Below are 19188 nucleotides of genomic sequence, written 5' to 3'. Positions count from 1 at the left end.
GAGCGCAAAAAAAAGAAAAAAATCGTACCGCGCACGCCCCGCCAATGGACGTAGCGTGGAAACGAGGAGGGGATGCGGGAGATGAGTGAAGGTAAGCAGGGAGGTGAAACAAGAGGATGAGAGACGGAACGGTGAGGAGGACCGGGAGAGGGTGAAAGAGAGGGAGGGAGAGAGGGAGAGAGGGAGGTCAGCAGAGCGGTGTTAAGAGAGGGAAGGTAGAGCCTGATGGGCACCAAATGAACAAATTATGACGGGCTCCATTTTGCAGGATGGGGGTCACACTAACCCCCCTCCACCATCACCACCGCCGCCACCTCATCCCACCCTTCTCTCTCTCCTCCACTCCTCCTCTCCTCTCTTCTCTTCTCTGACAGTTCAATTTCCCCCTCTCGCCTCCCTGCTCCTGCCGCGCTAATTGTGAGTGAAGCCTTATCATTGGGCCCCCCATCCACCCCGGGTCCGAGGCATCGCGGCGTCTGAGAGAGGAGACTGGAATGTCAAAATGTTATCCGAGACAGCGAACAGCCAGAGAGACGGAGGTCACACACAATGAGGCCGGACGTTCATCTGGATGCAAGGAGGCGCATTGGCTCGCCGGCCCTCACAGGAAGCGGAGAGAGGAGAGGAAATGCTGCAATAATGCACCGGTGTAGAAAATAAAAAAAACATTTATTTTTCTACATGTGTCTTCTGTTAAGGCGCAAAACAAATGATCGACCTTCAAATTTCTCGTCGGAGGTCTGAAAGAGGGGGAGAAGGAAAGGTTTGTTCAAAGAAAATCAAACTTACGCATTCACTGCAGGGACAAGTGCTTTATAAAAATAAAAAAAGGCCTCAAACAATCACACACTGACACACACACACACACACACACACACACGCACACCTTTCTACCCAAATCTTAGCTGAGAGCACTTGACCCTCGTGTGCAAAGATGAGCCGAGGCGTGATATTTACAGACTGAGGGGGAGGGGGGGGGGGCTTTAAATGACACCTGAGGATGAAGCTCATCTCACACCAGCGCTCAGCCTTCTGCTTCTACTTTGTCATTTCAAATTGAAGCGTTGCCGAAGTGCATTTGCTCTCGGTTTCCTTTTTCTTTTCTGTTTTTTTTAACGTCGCACCGTCCCCTCCATCCCCTCCGTCCACCGCGACCGAAAGGCAAACAAGCCGGGAGACGCGAGGCAATCTGTGGGGGGAGCAGCTGGCTGTCGGATAGGTGTGGGTGAGGAAGAGGAGGAGGGGCGTGGGGGGGTTTAAAGTGCTTTAGTGGTCAGCTGATAGGGCCGATCTAAAAGGTCAGAATAATCTGAATGCAGCAGGAACTACGAGGGGAGCGACACAGGACAGAATCGCTGACCCCAGACGTCCCCCATCACAGAGAGCTAGATGGAGGGTAAGAACGAGGTAAGAAGGGTGGAGAGAATCAGAGCGAGAGAGAGAGAGAGAGAAAAAAAGCACTCATCTATATTCCAACACTGGTAATGAGGGTTAATTCATTGGTTAAGGATTAACAAGGTGCAAGAGTATGATAGGCAAGCAGTTGCCTTCTCGAATATAGGTTTAAATCAACCCCATTATGGGTGATGTAATTTCAGCTCCAGAGCCCCGCCTAGTGGGAAAGTAATTACGCCACGACTTCAGAGACTCTTCTCAAAGTAAAACTACAAACCTGCGGTGCGCTGGCACAAGCGGGAGGCGCTCCATTCATTCAGTGTCCGTCAGTCAGCACAACATCTCACACTGTGCAGGTAAGTAACTCCACCTATGAAGTTAGACGCACGCTCCTTTACATATTAAATACTTCATTATAAGGCGGCGTTATGAAAGACGTCGCTTCAGCTGGATCCGCCACACATCAGGGTGCAGATAGACGATCCAGGACGGCCTTCAGGTTAAATACACGCCGGTTTAGTATTGAATACCATTTATAATCAGTGAGTTTGAATGTCAAAGATAGGTTGTTGATTAATGTAATCATTAGTATTGATCTCAGTGTGTTTGACTATGCTATACCGGCGATCTTAATGATTGTATGACGCGTTTACAGTAAGAATAGTATTTAAAACGGGTCCAAAAACGTGCACATCAAAGCTAAACTAGGGTGATTTCCTCGAATGCAAATTAAAGAGATTTACAGTTTGATTGGTTTCAATGTCAGAAGTGTCATTTTGTTCTATCAAATCCTGTTTTCTGGAAATGAAAGCTGCGGTCGATAACATTGGAGAAACCAAACAAGTTTGGGGAAAGAAAAAAAATAATTGCTCAACTGTTTCCCAATGAAAGAAGCTAGCAGCACGAGCTCCACTTTCAGCTAAATCAGGTAGGGAGGCCGTCCAATAATTTCATTTGGGCTGAACAAAAATGTATTTCACTGAACTATACGACAGCCAGAGATACTGCCTTTCCTCTTTTTGTCAGTCAGATCATTTGCTTTTATTGATTGCTGCAGAGATATTAAGAATACATCACCAAATATAACAGAAGAAATACTTCCAATCCTAGCCTTTTTTAAAAAAAAGTGGGATTTAGTATGGTTATATGATGCAGGCATGTTAAAATGTCTACGTTTGTGTGCCTGAAAAACTACCCAGGGTAAACACACTAGTATAGCTACATGAAAGTAAGAAGTATAAACTCACATCAGAAAGGTTAAGCCGCGTACATATATAACTATTTAACCTCGCTCTAACCATTTTTATATCACCACACTGTCAACTGTCAAATAAAGGCACAAAAGTACATTAAGGCTATCTAAGCAGCATTTTATCAAAAGAAAAGAAAACCACCTCTTTCGGAGGGTTAAATCAAAGCTCTGATATTGAAACTAGCTGATTTTAGCTGCAGTACAAAAAAGCCCGCTAAGCTAGCAAACTGAGAAAATAAGAAATTAATCGGCACATTCCATTATTAAGTGGGTTTGATCTCTGTGTGTGAGAAATAAGATGGACCTGACCTCCAAGGCGAGCCCAGACTAACTAATGACGGCCTGAGCTAAGCTAATATTTCATCATCAGCTAGCCGGCGTTGGAATGATCCTGATGCTATTAGCGGACTAATGGCTAAATACTTCGGCTCTGCTAAAGAGGAGCCAGCCACTGACACACACTGAGCATCCGCTGGCGCGTTTAGCAATGGAAACATGAGAGGGATGGGCACACCGGTGACCCCTACGTATATACATGCACATGTATAGTGACACATACACACACACACACACTCACACACACACAGACGTGGTGACCCCTACACGGTTGATGAGACGGGAGCTGATATGCGAGTCAGACGGAGCCACATTTGTAAAAAGCGATAGCCAATTACGGCAGCCCGGGCTGGGGGATAATAGCCTGCCTGTCAGGCTCTGTGTGCACGATGTGCCTGTGTGTGTGTGTGTGTGTGTGTGTGTGTGTGTGTGTGCCTCAGCACGTGGTACCCAAGAGTGAATATCAGGTTCCTATTCTCATCTATTTGCCCTATATCTCTATTCCTTAGATATTAATTTCAGAGCAGTGCTGCAGCGCGGGGCCCAGGTCGTTAGTGTGATTCATCTGGGGCGTCGTCCAAAATGGGCGCGCAAAAAGACGGAAAAGTATAAGCCGTGTCTACCAAAATGGGAGGCGTATTTCTGTAAGATTTCAACACCGCGGAATATCGGGGAGGGTTTTTTTTTCTTTTACCCGTAATATTCGCAGATACAAATCTCCGTCATGGAGACATCGAATGAAACGCGGGTCGAGGCGAGAGCGGAAGCGCCGACACTGCTTTGAAAGCTCAGACATCAGTGTTTGTCCTGTATTTCCACAGACACATGATCTCCTCAAGGACTCGGCCCCGTCAGCCACAGTGGCCAACCACCTGAAACAGAGGAATGATAGACTATCAGAGGAAGGGAAACTGTTCGAGGGAATTGTGTGGATTTAGTGGTCTAGTGCTGACACATGGCTTTGAGCATGGTAGAAAAGCACTTTAACTCTTCAGTGCTTTTATCGCACGTACACACTCCATAAAACAAGCGGGGGGGGGGGGGAGCAGGGGCCTCGCACGGTACAGTAACACACACACGCACACACAGACACACACATCACGCATGCATAACGTTCGCTCACAAGCGGCAAGGTTGTCGGAAAAGAAACCAACATCGCGCCTGATGGCAATCGATGAGAATAAGTTGGCGGGCTGGGCACGATTGTCAAAATAAAAAAAGCTTTTTGAAACAGTTTGAAGTTCACATTACGGGCGACGTCGAACTTGTTTTTACGCTTTCCACGATAGCTGAAAGTTTCAAGCTGTCATTTATTACTGGTGTGATGAGACGGTGGATTGAAGCTAAAGGATTCCTCTTGACCTATTCTTTAAGTGTTCGGGTGGGGAGGGGTCTCCACTGTGAGCGGCAGCCCCAGATATGTTTGCTTTGCTGTCTTTATTAGAAGTATTTCAGCCATGAACTAATGTTCAAGTACACATGTGCACAACCAGACTCGTGTATTTCTACGTGCATGTTGTCCCCTGCAGCTGCCATCTTATCATTTCTATCAACCGCGGAGAAAACCCGACCGAATAGAAACACACCACAGCAAAAAAATGTTATGGATCTGCTTTTTGAAAGCATTATTTGACTGAATTTAAAGTAGTCATCTGAACGAGAAAAAAAAAAGAAATTGATTAACTGAAAATGAATTATTCTTTCCAAGGGCTGGCAGGATACAAGTGCATGAATTTCAAATCCATTCAGAGGCTGTAAATGCTCCGCTCTTGTTGTTCATATCTATTTGTATTGTGACACGGGAGAAAAATGGCGACGCCGCGGCGGATTATAAAAAGTTTTTGACGGTATTATTTTTCATCAGCAAGCCTCTCCTTGTATATTTCATATATACATAATTCATATGTGCTTAAAGAAATCCCAGATTGTGGGCTTTAATGCTGAAAAACAAACAATGAAGTTAGAGCGTATCCTATGCAATATTCCCCCCTCTCCCCCCACTATTCATCTCCGTAATAGAGATGCAAGCTCCGTAATGCTCGCTGGGAGCCAAGCATGAGATTGAGGATTTCTCACACACCATGCATTATTCATAGTCCAGAGCAACAGAGTGTGTAAGATGAGAATTACACAGCATGAAGAGAACAGGGGAGAGGGGACCGAGGGGAGGAGAAGAGGGGATGACGGGAGGAAGGAGAAAGGGGAGCAAAGGTGAGGGGCCGAGTGGAAAGAGATAAAAAAGGAGACGAGGAGAAGGCGAGGTAGTGGACACTGCCAGACCTCCATTTCCCATCCCTCCTCGGGTTAACCCCGGGATTGTTTTTTCGGAGGGAGTTTTGCGCGAAACAGTGGGGTGGAGGAAATGAATATGGAACCGGCAGCCCCAGATAGCGCCACCAAGATTGGCACACAATTTGCATTTGTTAAATGTGCGTCTCGCGAGTTGGTTTGTATTCCGAGCACAAACCGAGTAGTGAGCAGGAAATTTCAGGGTTCTGTTATGATTCGTGTCCAGCCTTCGTTCCTCATAATGAAAAACAATGGGAAGTGAGTCAGGGTTGGAATTGATTTGTTTAACAATGGAAATGAACAAAGTAGGAGGCACGGACCAAAATTGGGAGGCATGCTTTCTTAAATGAAAGCTCGCGACCAAGAAATTGCAAGATTGTGGCTGATACAATTTGACAAATGACTTCTACAGAATGATATAGAGCATTTTTCATCAGAATAATTGGGAGATTGGCTAAAAATATATATATATATATTTCATGTCCATTACGGTGCAAAAATATGCAAGGATGGCCACTAAACTCTCAGTGCACAGCGAAAAAGTTCTAGAAGCAGATACAATTTTACAATGAAAAGAAAGTAATCTATCATCGGCCATATTCCCAATATAATTACGAAATAAAAGCACAATATGAAATAGTAGCAATATATCTTATATTCATCTGATGACTCCATTTCCTCGGTCTGAAAGCTTTTCCTAGAAGACTATAATGTTATTACTTTGCATAGTTAATGGTGAAATTACATTATATATATATATATATATATATATATATATATATATATATATATATATATATATATATATATGTATATGTATATGTATATGTATTCTTTCCCTTTTGACTTGAATAACACACGTGAGCGTGCGTGCGCATGCCAGCTGTGTGCGTCTCCATGCACTCCTCTCCTCAGACGCAGCCTTAATGACAAGAATGTGACGGTTACTGGCTTTTTAACTTCCCAGTGATGAAAAGCCAGTATTAATTTAGGCTACAGATTTCATTTGTTCCGAACAGGAAAAACAATATAAATCACTTTTAGAGTGATTAGAGAGAGGGTTGGATTAATCCAGGCCTGATTAGGGCATTATGCTGGCTTGTTATGGACACACAGGGTGACTGACGGTAATTACTGTCTGTAATAGGAGAGCGCACACTCAGTCAAGGCATGAGCCACGGCGAGGTGTGTGCGAATTCACGCGTGTGTGTGTGTGTGTGGTTATGTACTGCATGTGTAAGCGTAGTTTGACTGAAACCGAGGGCTGATAATGTTTGCTTTTTCACCAATTACACCCTTGAAATATGACGCGGCCTGCACGAGCGGAGAGGCAGACGGGGAGATATTCAAGAGGGAGAGGTGAGAGAGTCATGGCTTTGTTTATGATTATTGATATCCTTAGACAAACATATTCACCCGGATAATAAAAACAGATGGCGGAGTAGGTAAGGCAAATATTAGCCTGCGGGAAAAATTAGAGAGGTGCTAAATCAGCAAATCGAAAAAAACCTCAGCGTGCGCGACGGACGTGCACACTTGAAGCTAATCCATACGCATAATATAGACAACATCCGAGGAGTGGAATTTCTCCCTCTCCAAAAAAACACAAACTGTAGCACTTTAAATTAAAGGATATCCTGCTGTTTTTCTCACCTCGATGCAAAAATAATAGTCAAATATATTCAAATCTAGAATAATCAGTTTTATTCTTTCCAAGCTGCATTAATACCAAAAGTGTCTTAGCAGCACGAGGAAGCATATAGAGCAGATTCAGCAAAGCCCCCATATGCCAATATTGTCTTTATTACGGGGAATTTCCTGCAGGTGTAAAGCTAAATATCTTTTATGGTTTGGAAGCAGACATAAGGCGCCCAATGAGATGTGTCCCGTTAAAAGGCATGGAAAATAAGTATGCATATTTAGCAGAAGGCTGCACATCTCTCCTCTCAGAGCACTCCCGTCTCTCTCTCCCTTTCCTCTCCTTTCTTTCTTTATGGCGGCAATTGTTCCTTTTCATCACATCATTGGTTGGAGGAGAACTTAAACATGCCGTTGGCTCAGCGAGAGCTCCGACATGATTTGATAGGCTGAGAGCCCCCACCCCCTCTCTCCTCCACCCACCATGGGTCTCTTTGGGCTGTAAAACAACAGTCTAGAAGCTTATTTTATGAGTGCACGCCTCTGCTCTTTGCATGTTTATGTCAAACATTTGGAACAAATGGCGTCCATTGGCTGGAACAACACAGATAAATCTCGTCAATTCACACGCGAGGAGAGCAGCGCCACCACCGAGGAAGTGGCCCACTTGATGGCTGACGAAGAGGAGTGCTTGCATTATTCAATTAATACCTGAAAGGGGGTATATTTTATGCAGCATTTACGAAGGCATCCACTAGTTCCCTGTGCGCACCCCCCCCCCCCCCCCCCTCACCCCACCCTCTCCTCGCACAAACCCAGGCAGCTCGTGTTTGCATCCTGGGAAAAAAAAGAGTGGACTCCCCCTCCATTTTGCCAAATCAAATATACAGTGAGAGCAAGCTAAAAGGCACTTTCAATCAGCCGCGCCGGGTCTGTCTGTCAATCTGGAAACAACAACAATCTAGCCTGCTTGGAGTGGTCTAGTCAACATCCATTCCCCAATAAATTCAATCAGTGACGCTTTGTGTGCGCGCGCATGTGCGTGTGCGAGTCGCACGTTGTGTGCGTGTCTATGTGCAGGTGTTCATGAGAGAAGCAGAGCCAAAGACGAGGACAGAAACGGTCTTGGAACAACAAAAGGATCATGTTTTAAAAAGACACCTGAATGTATAGAGTGTGTTAAATAAGGGAAAGTAGCTGTGGGCACGCACAGGTTGGGAAATGCAGAATTTAATACACTTTTTTCCTTTGAGCGTAGTCCCGCATCTCATTCAAAGCGACAAAGGGAATCTCTAGTTCACCAAATAATCTTAGAAAGCCAAGTAGCGGAGTTAACAGGCCCGAGCTAATGACATTGACGTGGAGGGCTGCACGCTGGAGTGATTGTCTGACTGTTTGAGAACCCGAAAGCAGCACTAGCGAGCTCATCATGGACCCGCACTCTCATTATTTGGCCACAAATGGAAATGCAAATCGCTCGCTTTGCCGCGGACGCCTCAAATTTATTAAACTAAAAGGTTTAATTTCCATTTTTCTCTGCATCAGCTTTATTTATAAATGTCGTGCCCTATGAAGACCCTGTTATTGTCTCCCTCTCCTGCAGGCTCTTAACAAATCTGCTCATTAATATGGAAATGGAGAATCAATCGCTTTTTTTCCGGCGACAGAGCGCCGTTTCCCTCCGCGGTGTGTAATGTGCTCTGACTGGTCAACAGCGCAAACAAATTCACATGCATACACAAACACTATATATACATATATATATACATATATATATATACATATATGTTTATTTACATATATGTATATTTATGTATATATATATATATATATATATATATATATATATATATATGTTTATTTACATATATGTATATACTATATATCACATCTAGATACAGGATCTGTATCTCCATCCATGATGGAGGTCTATGAGAAAAAGTATTTCTAGTCGTACTGAATTTCCCAGCCCATTCACACTAAGTCAAACTATATTGCCAGGATGGCACCAGATGTTGCAGCAATAATAACCCATAATATCAAGTCCTGCTTATCCAACCTTTTCAGGGCCCTAAAATAACAGTCATAGACCTTAATGAGATCATTATGCACCAGGTTCTTATTCAGGGCAATGGAACGATAATTGCATCTGCGGCTTTTAACACTTGCTCGTCATGTTGGCCAGTAAATTGCTCCTCTCTCCGTCTCTCCGTGTGTCCGTCTGCCCCTCTCCTTTTTCTGTCTCTCTACAGTCAACAGTGGGGAGTGAACTATTGCACCTATCCACTCTGGTCTGCGACCTAATGAACATTTCTAAATGGCCATGACCAGCTGGTTAAGAGACTAATGTAGCAGCTATTAGCCAAAGCGGTTGTTTCCTCACAGAGTCATCTGTGGAAAACAGCAAGAGAGAAAAGGTAGGAGAGAGTGGGCAAGGACAGACAGGTCCCTGCTTCCACACTCTCCTTCTCCCTCCATACATAAGCACACACACATGTACATAAGTGTATACACACACACACACACAGCATGTTTATCTTTCACATTCTGCAGCAAACAAACCATGTGACGTATTCTCAACCCACAGTGCATTAGTGCTTATTAGGGCCTCAAGGTGTGTATGTGCGCGTGTGTGTGTGTCTTATTAGGAAAATTCAGTTTCACTCAAGGTCTCAGCACTGCGGTTGCAGACCACTGGCCATTGATTATTCATAGAGTCTGTGATTGGGTCCATTAATACAAGATTAGGGAAGGAACCGATGCTCATTTTGTGTGTGTGTGTGTGTGTGTGTGTGTGTGTGTGTGTGTGTGTGTGTGTGTGTGTGTGTGTGTTTGCGGACAGGGGTTGAATTGTAATGAATCCACAGTTTATGTTTATCTAGAGTCTATGAAGGCAAAACACTATATAGGTACGTACAGTAGTGCATATGCCACACATTAGCAGGGTATGAAGGTGTTTAGTTACTTATTAACAAATATACATTAGCATAAGTTAAAAAGGTTTTAAGTTAGCTTACTGTAAGACCAAAGTAACAATGCGCCTTTGTTTAAAACTGAGCAATAGGATTCAAACAGGAAAGAGGAATATTTTCACCTCCATCATTTACCACATACTGTTAGATTTCCACCTAATAGCATTTGTTCTTCAATTGAAACTTAATCTGAGTAAATGGTGCTTAAATGTTTAAATCACATTTACAGGCTGTCAACTGATGTGATGTTCTTCACATGGTCACCCTTTGTTTGAATGAAAATAAATTGACGGCAAATGAGGAAGGATTCTGCAGAGAGGGTTGAGGGGACATATTGGATTGTAGCTCCCCCAAGTGGCCATTTCGGGCAACTCACGAGACCTCAAAACCAATGTGGAAATGCACAGGCGCACGCGCGCGCGCGCACACACACACACACACACACACACACACACACACACACACACACACACACACACACACACACACACACACACACACACACACACACGCACACACACACACAGACTCTCTCTACAGGAGCTCTCAGGGGGTCTGATACTTCTTATAGGGACGATTGAAATGAAATGATTTCAAATTGTCTGGGATTGCTGAGAAAGAGGTCAGTGTTACGAATCATGAAATAAGCAGCACGCGTCTCTCCAGCTCGTTCTCACGGGCTAGAAACCAAATGAACAGCTGACACTTCCACACGCCATCATTATCATTATCATAATCATCAAGTGGGGAAGATTACTGTGGTTTTTGACCTCCAGCAGCTCAAATACTGTCCAGCGTGCACACAACATATACAGCATATATATGGCCGAAGATTAAAACATTTTTTTAATTAAAATAAAACTTTCTATTATTATTATTTTAGTCAACCTCACAGACTATGTGGATGACGTTTGACATTTAGTACCAATTGTGTTTTGGGAGGTGGTAACATTTTAATTTGTAGAATATTGTAGAAATGTTCCTTTTAGTTCACAGTGAAAAAAAAAATTCAGATCCTTGGGGTTTGAAGGGGGAAAAGATGATAATGGTCAAATAAAGCAGCTATATATATATATATATATATATATATATATATATATATATATATATATATATATATATATATATAGCTACATGGTGCATGGTTTCAGTAGTGCCGAGAGCTTAATTGTAATTACTCAATGTTCAAATACTCCATAAAGAAAAAATTAAATTCAGCTACTTTAAATGCCGTCGATAATAGTGTATTTTGATTATTATTAGTGTTGGACATTGTTATTTAAAGAAATGCATTATAATGTGTAAGATTTGTAAGTATTTCTTTACATCTGAACCCTCAATCTTCAAAGAAATTGAAGCTGTCAAATAAATCGAATGAGTAAAAAAAAAAAACCTAAATAAAGTAGAAACACGCGCCACTAAAGTACCAGATGAGTACAATTAGTAAAATGGATCCTGTGTTATTAAACAATTACATAGCCCAGTGTTGCAAGTATATCCATTTTATCATGTTACTATAAAAAGTGACAGTTAAAACCTGGTGTCAGGCTGTATCATCGCTTTGCAGCACAGGTAAAGTACTATTGAACTGTTTTGTTGATGTATCTGGGTAAAGAAAGGTACTGCCATGTAGTGCTTTGTGAAGCCATTCATAGAAGGTGGGAGATGGAGGGCAGAGGTCAATAAGAGACCGACATCTTTTTTGTCACACGTTAACCTGGCCATATCTGAAATGAAAATGATGAGCCAATGAAGAAGAGCCTGTTTCATTTGAATGTAGAGGAAAAAAAATACAAAATTAGGTATTTCCATACATATGTAAAATGTAAAAATGGGTATTTAAAAAATAAAAATAATCTATTATTAGTCCCGCAGTGGGATAATTGCAGGATTACAGCAGCAGACACAAGTGCACATCAGACACATTTTAAAATAAAGTTAAAAAAATATGTATATACATATATAAATGTAAAGAAACAGCAGAGACGACACCGGGCAGATGTTCCTCATCCCAGTGTGCAGGTGTACTGACTGGGTTTCAGCTACCTGTACCTGACCGCATGCTGTCCGCGGTGCTGAAGCTGTGACGTAGCACGCCGCCGCTCATCACGCATCCTCGTCTCCTGCCATCTTTTTTGTGTGTGCTACTGGCTAGCTTGCTAAAGCAGGGAAGGGGGGTCTCCATCAGCAGGAGGCGGAGAAGACTGCGGGCAAAGCGCAAGAGAGGCAGTGGGATCCGGAGACTGAACCTTCCTGGGGTAATCGGGGAGCTCTTTCCACGCAGGAACAACGGTATCAGAAAGGCTGGACCATGTCTGACTTTGACAGCAACCCGTTTGCAGACCCGGACTTCAGCAACCCCTTCCAGGTAGCTCACCCAGCTAACGGATGCTTCCAGAGCCCGACGAGGCCGGTCTTACTTTAGCATCTCTGCTAACAGTCTTAGCTAGTAGCTTAACTTGACAGCTAGCTAGCGTCAGCCAACTGAAGCTTTGTAGCCGGGCGAGCTAACAGTCGTTCACACCACTTAACCGCATCAGAGAGACAGTATATGGTTGTTCACAAGACATGGTTAATGAGCAAACACGTTGTTACGTTGAGGTTTTGTTTTTGTAACGTTTGCGCCAACTAAGAACAAAGACACATGTTAGCTAGCTAGCCGTCAGTCAACACCTGCTAGCTTGGAGAGTAAGTTAGCTAAACAGCTGCTGCGCGCGCCAGCCGGGTCCGTGGTGTGCTTTTAGTCATCTCCACACCTCGATGGGACCAGTTCAGAGGATTTAAACGCGCCGCTGGAGTCGCACGTTGTTCCAGCATTGGTCCAACACGAAGTTGACTTCACGTTAGGTCGATATACGGTAGACTTGTTTTGAAGAAACAATGGACGTCTCCCAGAAAACGTTTTTTTAAATGCTCACGGTGAAGAGACTGCTTGTTTGTTCATTGTTGGCTGGACGCAGGGAGCACGTTGTTGTTTATATGCTCCGCAGCAGCTTTGTTCACAATAATGCAATCCTCCTTGTACACCATCTTACCTTCCACCAGGATACCTGAGCAGTGATTTCAAAGTTAAGTCCCGCCCCCTCTTGCGACAGGTGTGTTAATCAGTGGGCGGAGTCTTGGATGAAACGGAAAGCTGCAAACCTGCTGGCTGCTTTTTGGCACTTTGTGGGCCACCATACACTAACACAGACTGTCCTGTAAGCGTGTATTTATCAGCACTTCCATTTCCTGTTCATTGTGTTTCAAATGGCCACAAAAAAACAATACAAGCTATGCCACATGTAGTAATATTAGCGTTTCTATTATGTTGCATGTACACCCCGCCCTCTGTTTCCACCTTGACCATAATAAATGGTCAGAAAATAGGAATAAATAGACACAGCCAATGTCTGCTGTGGTTTGTAATACAAGCGGTAGGTCAGCTAACAACAAACTAATGTGTTTTTGTCATTGTCGCTTTCACCCTCTTAAAGCGCTTTATGGTCGATCTCTGTCCTGTAGGATCCCTCGGTGACGCAGGTGACGCGGTCTGCCCCTCCTGGTGGTCTGGAGGAGTATAACCCCTTCACAGACGCCAGAACGGTCAGCTTAACGAAGGCATCGCCATTGATGTGTGTGTGTGTGTGCACATGCATGTGTTTGTGTGCCTCTGAGTCACTGACCTACTTTTATCCACCAACCATTTTTCTCTCTTCCTCCACCTCTCAGCCACAAAGGATTTCACTGACAAAATTTGACCGTGACCTAATTTACAGTTTTTGATTCAGGGTCCTTGTTTTTAATACAGTGGGTCTCTCTCTCTCTCTCTCTCTCCTCTGCTGGTTGTCAGGCGGCACCTGGGGATGAACCCAAAGCCGCTCCTTCCCCGTCGCAGCAGAACACACAACCCGCCATCATGAAGCCCACAGAAGAGCCGCCGGCTTACTCGCAGCAACAGACTCAGGTACCACACACTGAACACGCTTATTTAAATATATATCGAATCGTTTGTATTTTATTGCACACGCACATATACTCTCTGTCTTTGTTTCTGGTTCACGTTTCCTCTTGTCCTTCATATACTTGCATCTGTTTTCTGACGGCCCAACAGCGGCGTAATGAGGTACAGTTTTCCATCTGGTGGTTTCTGTACCCCGTTGGTGTCCTCGTCTTGAATAGTGTTAATACCTTCACTTTCCCCACTTGTAGCTTCCCTCTTGCGGTGCAATATTAGAGCTAGCTTAGTGCTAAGCGACAAAGACAAGTGTGTTAACAACAGTAGCTGATTGCTTTCCCAGTCGTAACCCTTTTCTTTTCCCTTCTCAAACTAGTTAAAACATTTTTTTTTTTTTTTTTTAAACCTTCAACACTCCCCTGATTGGAGATCATAACTTGCTGTCAGGGCGGCTGGATAGTGAATTTTCAGAGCATTTCTGTGTCTGTGTTAGGACCAAGCGCGTGTTCAGGCTGAGTTGTTGAGAAGGCAGGAGGAGCTGGAGAAGAAAGCGGCAGAGCTCGATCGTCGGGAGAGAGAGTTACAGTCCCACGGGGCGGGAGGTCAGTCCGTCTACCACTTCCTTCACTCTCTCACCTTGATCACCTCATTCACCTCGGGGTCTTGAGTGGTCGTTCCTCGTCAAAGCTAGATTCACGGCACTGTTCATGCTCAGAGAGTTTGTGTGTGACCTTGGCGACAACAACTTGGTTCTCTGAGTCACAAACAGTACAGTAAACATCTGCCCAATTATATTCTGTATCATAACTTGCAAGGATTTAACACATTGTTGGGGCTTCTTCTTCTCCGCTGCGAGTTGGAACGATTCCATTTAAAACAACAGATTTTTCTTGTGGCTCGTGTCATAACCGTTACCAACCATAACCATCGTAAATCTGGGACGGCACGCAACGGTTTGAAAACAAATGTAGGGCAGGTTTTCGCGCTAAAGGTTTTTTATGAGTCATAAAAATGAGCCTAAAAGACCAATAAAGCGGAACACAATTGTGTTGATATGTTTCTTCATCGACGGTGTTCTGTAAATCCGTCCTTTCTTCTGATTCAAGCACACACTTTGATATGAGTCTGCTTGTAAAGTAGACACTTGTACATCATCTGATCGCCGTTGCCTTTGTCCACGCAGGGCGCAAGAACAACTGGCCTCCCCTGCCAGAGAAGTTCCCCGTTGGCCAGTGCTTCTACCATGACATCGCCGTAGATATTCCCGTAGAGTTCCAAAAGACCGTCAAGATCATGTACAACCTGTGGATGTGTAAGCGGATCGCCCCACACTCCTCCTGTACCCGTGCATGTTATGCAATTCGCTTTGATTCTCACACATTCCCGTCACGCAGTCGTCGGTTCGTCATCAGACACACTGAAACAACACCTAAACCTTATTTCGTGTTTTTTTTTTTTTCTTCTTCTCCCAGTTCACGCAGGCACGCTCTTTGTGAACATGTTCGGCTGCCTGGCCTGGTTCTGCGTGGACGCGTCCCGCGGTGTCGATTTCGGCCTGGCGCTGCTGTGGTTCCTGCTGTTCACGCCCTGCTCGTTCGTCTGCTGGTACAGACCGCTTTACGGGGCCTTCAGGTAAGCCGGCGCGCGAAAAAAAAAGACCGTCCCACCGCGTTTCTGCTCAAAAAAAAAAAAAAAAAAGAAAATATGAAAAGAGAGTTAGTTGCCAGGTAAAGACATGCGTGAACAGACTTTCACTGGGGAATTGACCTCCTGCTGCCCTCACGTTGCCCTCTCACGACCTCGTTCTCTGTCTCCACAACAGGAGTGACAGTTCATTCCGCTTCTTTGTCTTCTTCTTCGTCTATATCTGTCAGTTCGGGGTTCACGTTCTACAAACTATCGGCATCACCGGCTGGGGAACGTGGTGAGTATCCTCTTTTGAGCCGTTTACGCCGCTCCCCCTCCCCCCTCCCCTCTTGCCTCGATCCACTTGACGCTCACCTCTCGCCGCCCCCTTTTTTGCTTTGTTTCGCCAGCGGTTGGATCGCAGCGTTGACCGGTCTGAACACCAGCATCCCCGTGGGCATCATCATGCTACTGATTTCGGCGCTGTTCACCGCGCTGTCCGTGGGCTCGCTCATTATGTTTAAAAAGGTGAGGCGGGACGGCGGTACCTGAAGCTCTTGCGGTCGATTAAAAAAAAAAAAACACTCGACTTTAACTGGCTTCGCTCGTTGTTTTTTTGTGTTCCTCTCCAGGTGCACGCGCTGTATCGCACCACCGGTGCCAGCTTCGAGAAGGCGCAGCAGGAGTTCGCGACGGGGGTCATGTCCAACAAGACCGTTCAGACCGCGGCGGCCAACGCGGCGGCTAACGCCGCGACCAACGCGGCCCGCGGGGCCTTCAAACCTCAGCCATGAACTGACGCGACCGCAACACATGCTCACACACACACATACACACACACACACACACGAAACACTGAAAAAGTTGGGGATGCACAACTCTGGCAAATTGATTCTATTTCTGAACGCTGTCCCGTTGCTCAGGATGCGCAAAGAGGAGGAAACAACAGAGACGCGAGTCAGATAAAGTAACCAGAGTTGTCCACCTTCACTTGCAATCAAGTGTCACCGCCCGCATCCTCCCCGTCTGCTCACATCCCATGAAGCATCCAACCGAGTGACTCGAGGCGAGCCCCTGTAGCGCGTACTCGTCCCCCTCGCCTCCAGGGTGATCCTAGGTTCAGGCGGAGGTACCTTTGTTTTTGTCCAAGCCGCTTCCTGTCTGGTTCGTACAGTGCAGAATTATGAAAAGTGATAATCCAATCATGGTGTTTTTGCACATGTTTCTGTTTTCTTTTAGGGAGAGGGGGGGGGGGGGGTCCCACGCCAAAAGCGCAGCGCTAGTTTTGCCCTCCGTGTGAACGTGGACTGGTTTTTAGGGGATTTTTTTCAAAATCCGGAGTTTGGTCATTTCAATCTGAAAACTTGTTCCTTTGTCCTACATCGGTGCTTCTATTCTGAGGCAAGACACCATCCCGGTAGAAAATATGTCGGTATGTTCTTATTTTTAGGGTAGCCTCCTGCTGCTCCCCAGCAGCAGTGCTGCAGTGGCAACTGTCGCGGTTGAGCAACTGTTGCCACTTGTGTGCGCTCCTCGGATTGACAGCGTGGGCCGAGCATCTCTGTGCTTTAAGTACGGTTCGGCAGCATGACGACGACGACGACAACGTGCATGTTTAGCGCACTCGAGGTAGCCTCTTCTCCGGGCTACGGGTGGACGCCGGGTCGCTTTCCTTTGGTTTGCTTCTGTGAGAAGTGAGCTGTGAATGATGATTTCACGGCTCTGGTGCGCTTTCTAGAGGTGGACACACACAAAATCGGAAACTTTGCATTTTCCTTTACGTATATATGTGTGACATTAACTGCTATGTGGCTCCGTCCCAGACGTGTTTTGTCGCCCGTCACTCTTAAACTTAACGCTGGCTGTGAATCTGGGTCGCTGTCCTGCTTCCTGTCGAGAAAAGAGAGGGACGAGACGTGGGCCGGCCATTTTCTGGCAGAAGATGACCTGGACAGTGTGAAGTAGGGGTGGGAGGAAAAAAAAACGATACAGCACAGTATCGCGATATTTTGCGTGGCGATAATGTGTCGATACTTTATCGCCACGCAAAATATCGCGATTTTCAAATTTTCTTTCATCAATTCTAAACTTTTTTTGGTCCTGGAATAATGAAATCAGTTTATTTTTTGTCGACAAAGTTTTCCTTTGGGGACAATTTGCAGTTGAAAAAAAGGTAATATTGTGATAATATCGTATCGGGACTTAAGTATCGTGACAATATCGTATCGTGGGGCCTCTGGTGATTCCCACCCCTAGTGTAAAGCTTCTATTAGAGATTAACCTGCAGAAAAGAAAACACATTGACCCTGTGCAAATGACAGACTAACCCGTCCCTTTTTACAGTCAGCCCGTTGTGTTTTTTTTTCCTCTTTGTCAGTGTTGGATTACTGGCACCAGACGTTGCATCGCCGAAATGAGCATCGAGGTAACAGAGAATCAAACGTAATGCACATTAATTAATTTCTATACATTAATAACCAAGTTGTTCAGACTACTGTATGTGGACTGTGGGTCTGAAGACGTGATGATTAGCTCTGCCGTTATTACAAATGTATGAACTGGAACGTGACGGTCAGTAATTGGTCCATGAAGTAAGCCTCCATGTTTGGCAGTATTGCTTTTTTGTCTGGAAATATTGTTTTTTTTAATATCCAGCTGCACATTTCTTGTTTTGTGTCGACCTTTCATCTCAAAAGACAAAACGTGTTTGTTTGTTTTTTTAATTTATGGTTGTAATTTAAAAAGTCGTTTGCGTTTCTTATTAGTTTGGCTTGATTTGACATGTATGTGTTATGTTCTGTGCGGTTTTATAATGACATGATCGTAGCTTCAGCTAGATTGTAAAGTGACTTTGCAACTTGACCTGCAAGAGGTGCGATTGTATGGATGCGTGTCAGTCGGGTGGGTATGAAAAGTTAAAAAACAAAAGAAAACTGGAACATAAATCGCCCTTAAGTGTTATTCTATATCCTGAAAAGCTGTGAGAAATCTACCAAATGTCCATTTAGCTTTGTTTTTGTTTAGTTAAATCATGGTTCGTGATGTGCTCCCTTGCCACATTTACCTTTAAGTTTTCTTTACGACAAACACCGTCATGATTCCCGTGTATGTGTAGTTGAATGAAGCCATGCCACCGCGGGTAAATACTTGATGTATTTGGCGAGCCGGTCCGCAGTACGGAGCGATGGATCGGAAAGTCGGCCGACACAAAACTGTGTTTTTGACCTGCGACCGCGGGATTTCACTGGAAACAGTCAACTCTCAACGAAAAAGGGACACTTGTATATTTTGTAAAAAATGAAAATTTGATCCCCATTATCAATTACATGTAAAAAGAAATGTAACGCACTCTTGTCTGGCCTTCGTTGCATGTGAAATAGTTTGAGTTTTGTATATTTATGGTATTAACATGAAATAAAATTTGAAGGAAATTCAGAAAGTTACGCAACTTTTATTGGTGTAAATTGTACGGTCAAAAAAAAAGAAAAAAATACTTAAACTTAAGTTTTTACAGAGAAATTGTTCAGCGGTTCCCAGCCTTGAAAATCTTAAAGATGAAGCCATGTTTACTCGTGACCTCGTCACAGTTTGAGTTAAAGTTGACGTTCACCTGTCAAACTCTTCCATTTTAACAGGTTTAAGAGAATTAAATAAGTTAATTAAAAGCCTTTAAATGTATCTTGCAACCCTGGATGAAGTGTAAAGTACTTGTGTGGTACCTTCTTTCCATCACTAGGTGTCAC

General features: G+C 44.4%; 1 protein-coding gene across 2 annotated transcripts; it reads left to right on the top strand.

Annotated features, from left to right (window-relative positions):
* The first annotated feature begins 11984 nt into the window (after positions 1-11984).
* On the top strand, positions 11985-18875 carry LOC137805442 (secretory carrier-associated membrane protein 1-like). 2 transcript variants are annotated; one of them, XM_068605379.1, is made up of 9 exons: positions 11986-12250; positions 13387-13467; positions 13715-13828; positions 14313-14421; positions 15003-15131; positions 15292-15451; positions 15642-15743; positions 15856-15973; positions 16078-18875. In XM_068605379.1, exons 1-9 carry the CDS (start codon positions 12194-12196, stop codon positions 16237-16239), a joined length of 1032 nt encoding a protein of 343 aa, XP_068461480.1. In that variant the 5' UTR covers positions 11986-12193; the 3' UTR covers positions 16240-18875. The 2 variants fall into 2 exon arrangements, with proteins under 2 accessions (XP_068461481.1, XP_068461480.1); XM_068605380.1 differs by lacking the exon at positions 13387-13467 and having other exon boundaries at positions 11985-12250.
* The last annotated feature ends 313 nt before the right edge of the window (positions 18876-19188 follow it).

This window comes from Clinocottus analis, unplaced genomic scaffold (genome assembly GCF_023055335.1).
Source record: "Clinocottus analis isolate CAN_PGR_092001 unplaced genomic scaffold, fCliAna1.0.p SCAF_7, whole genome shotgun sequence".
Taxonomy (NCBI): Eukaryota; Metazoa; Chordata; class Actinopteri; order Perciformes; family Cottidae; genus Clinocottus; species Clinocottus analis.
This window is presented reverse-complemented; position numbering and strand designations above follow the sequence as displayed.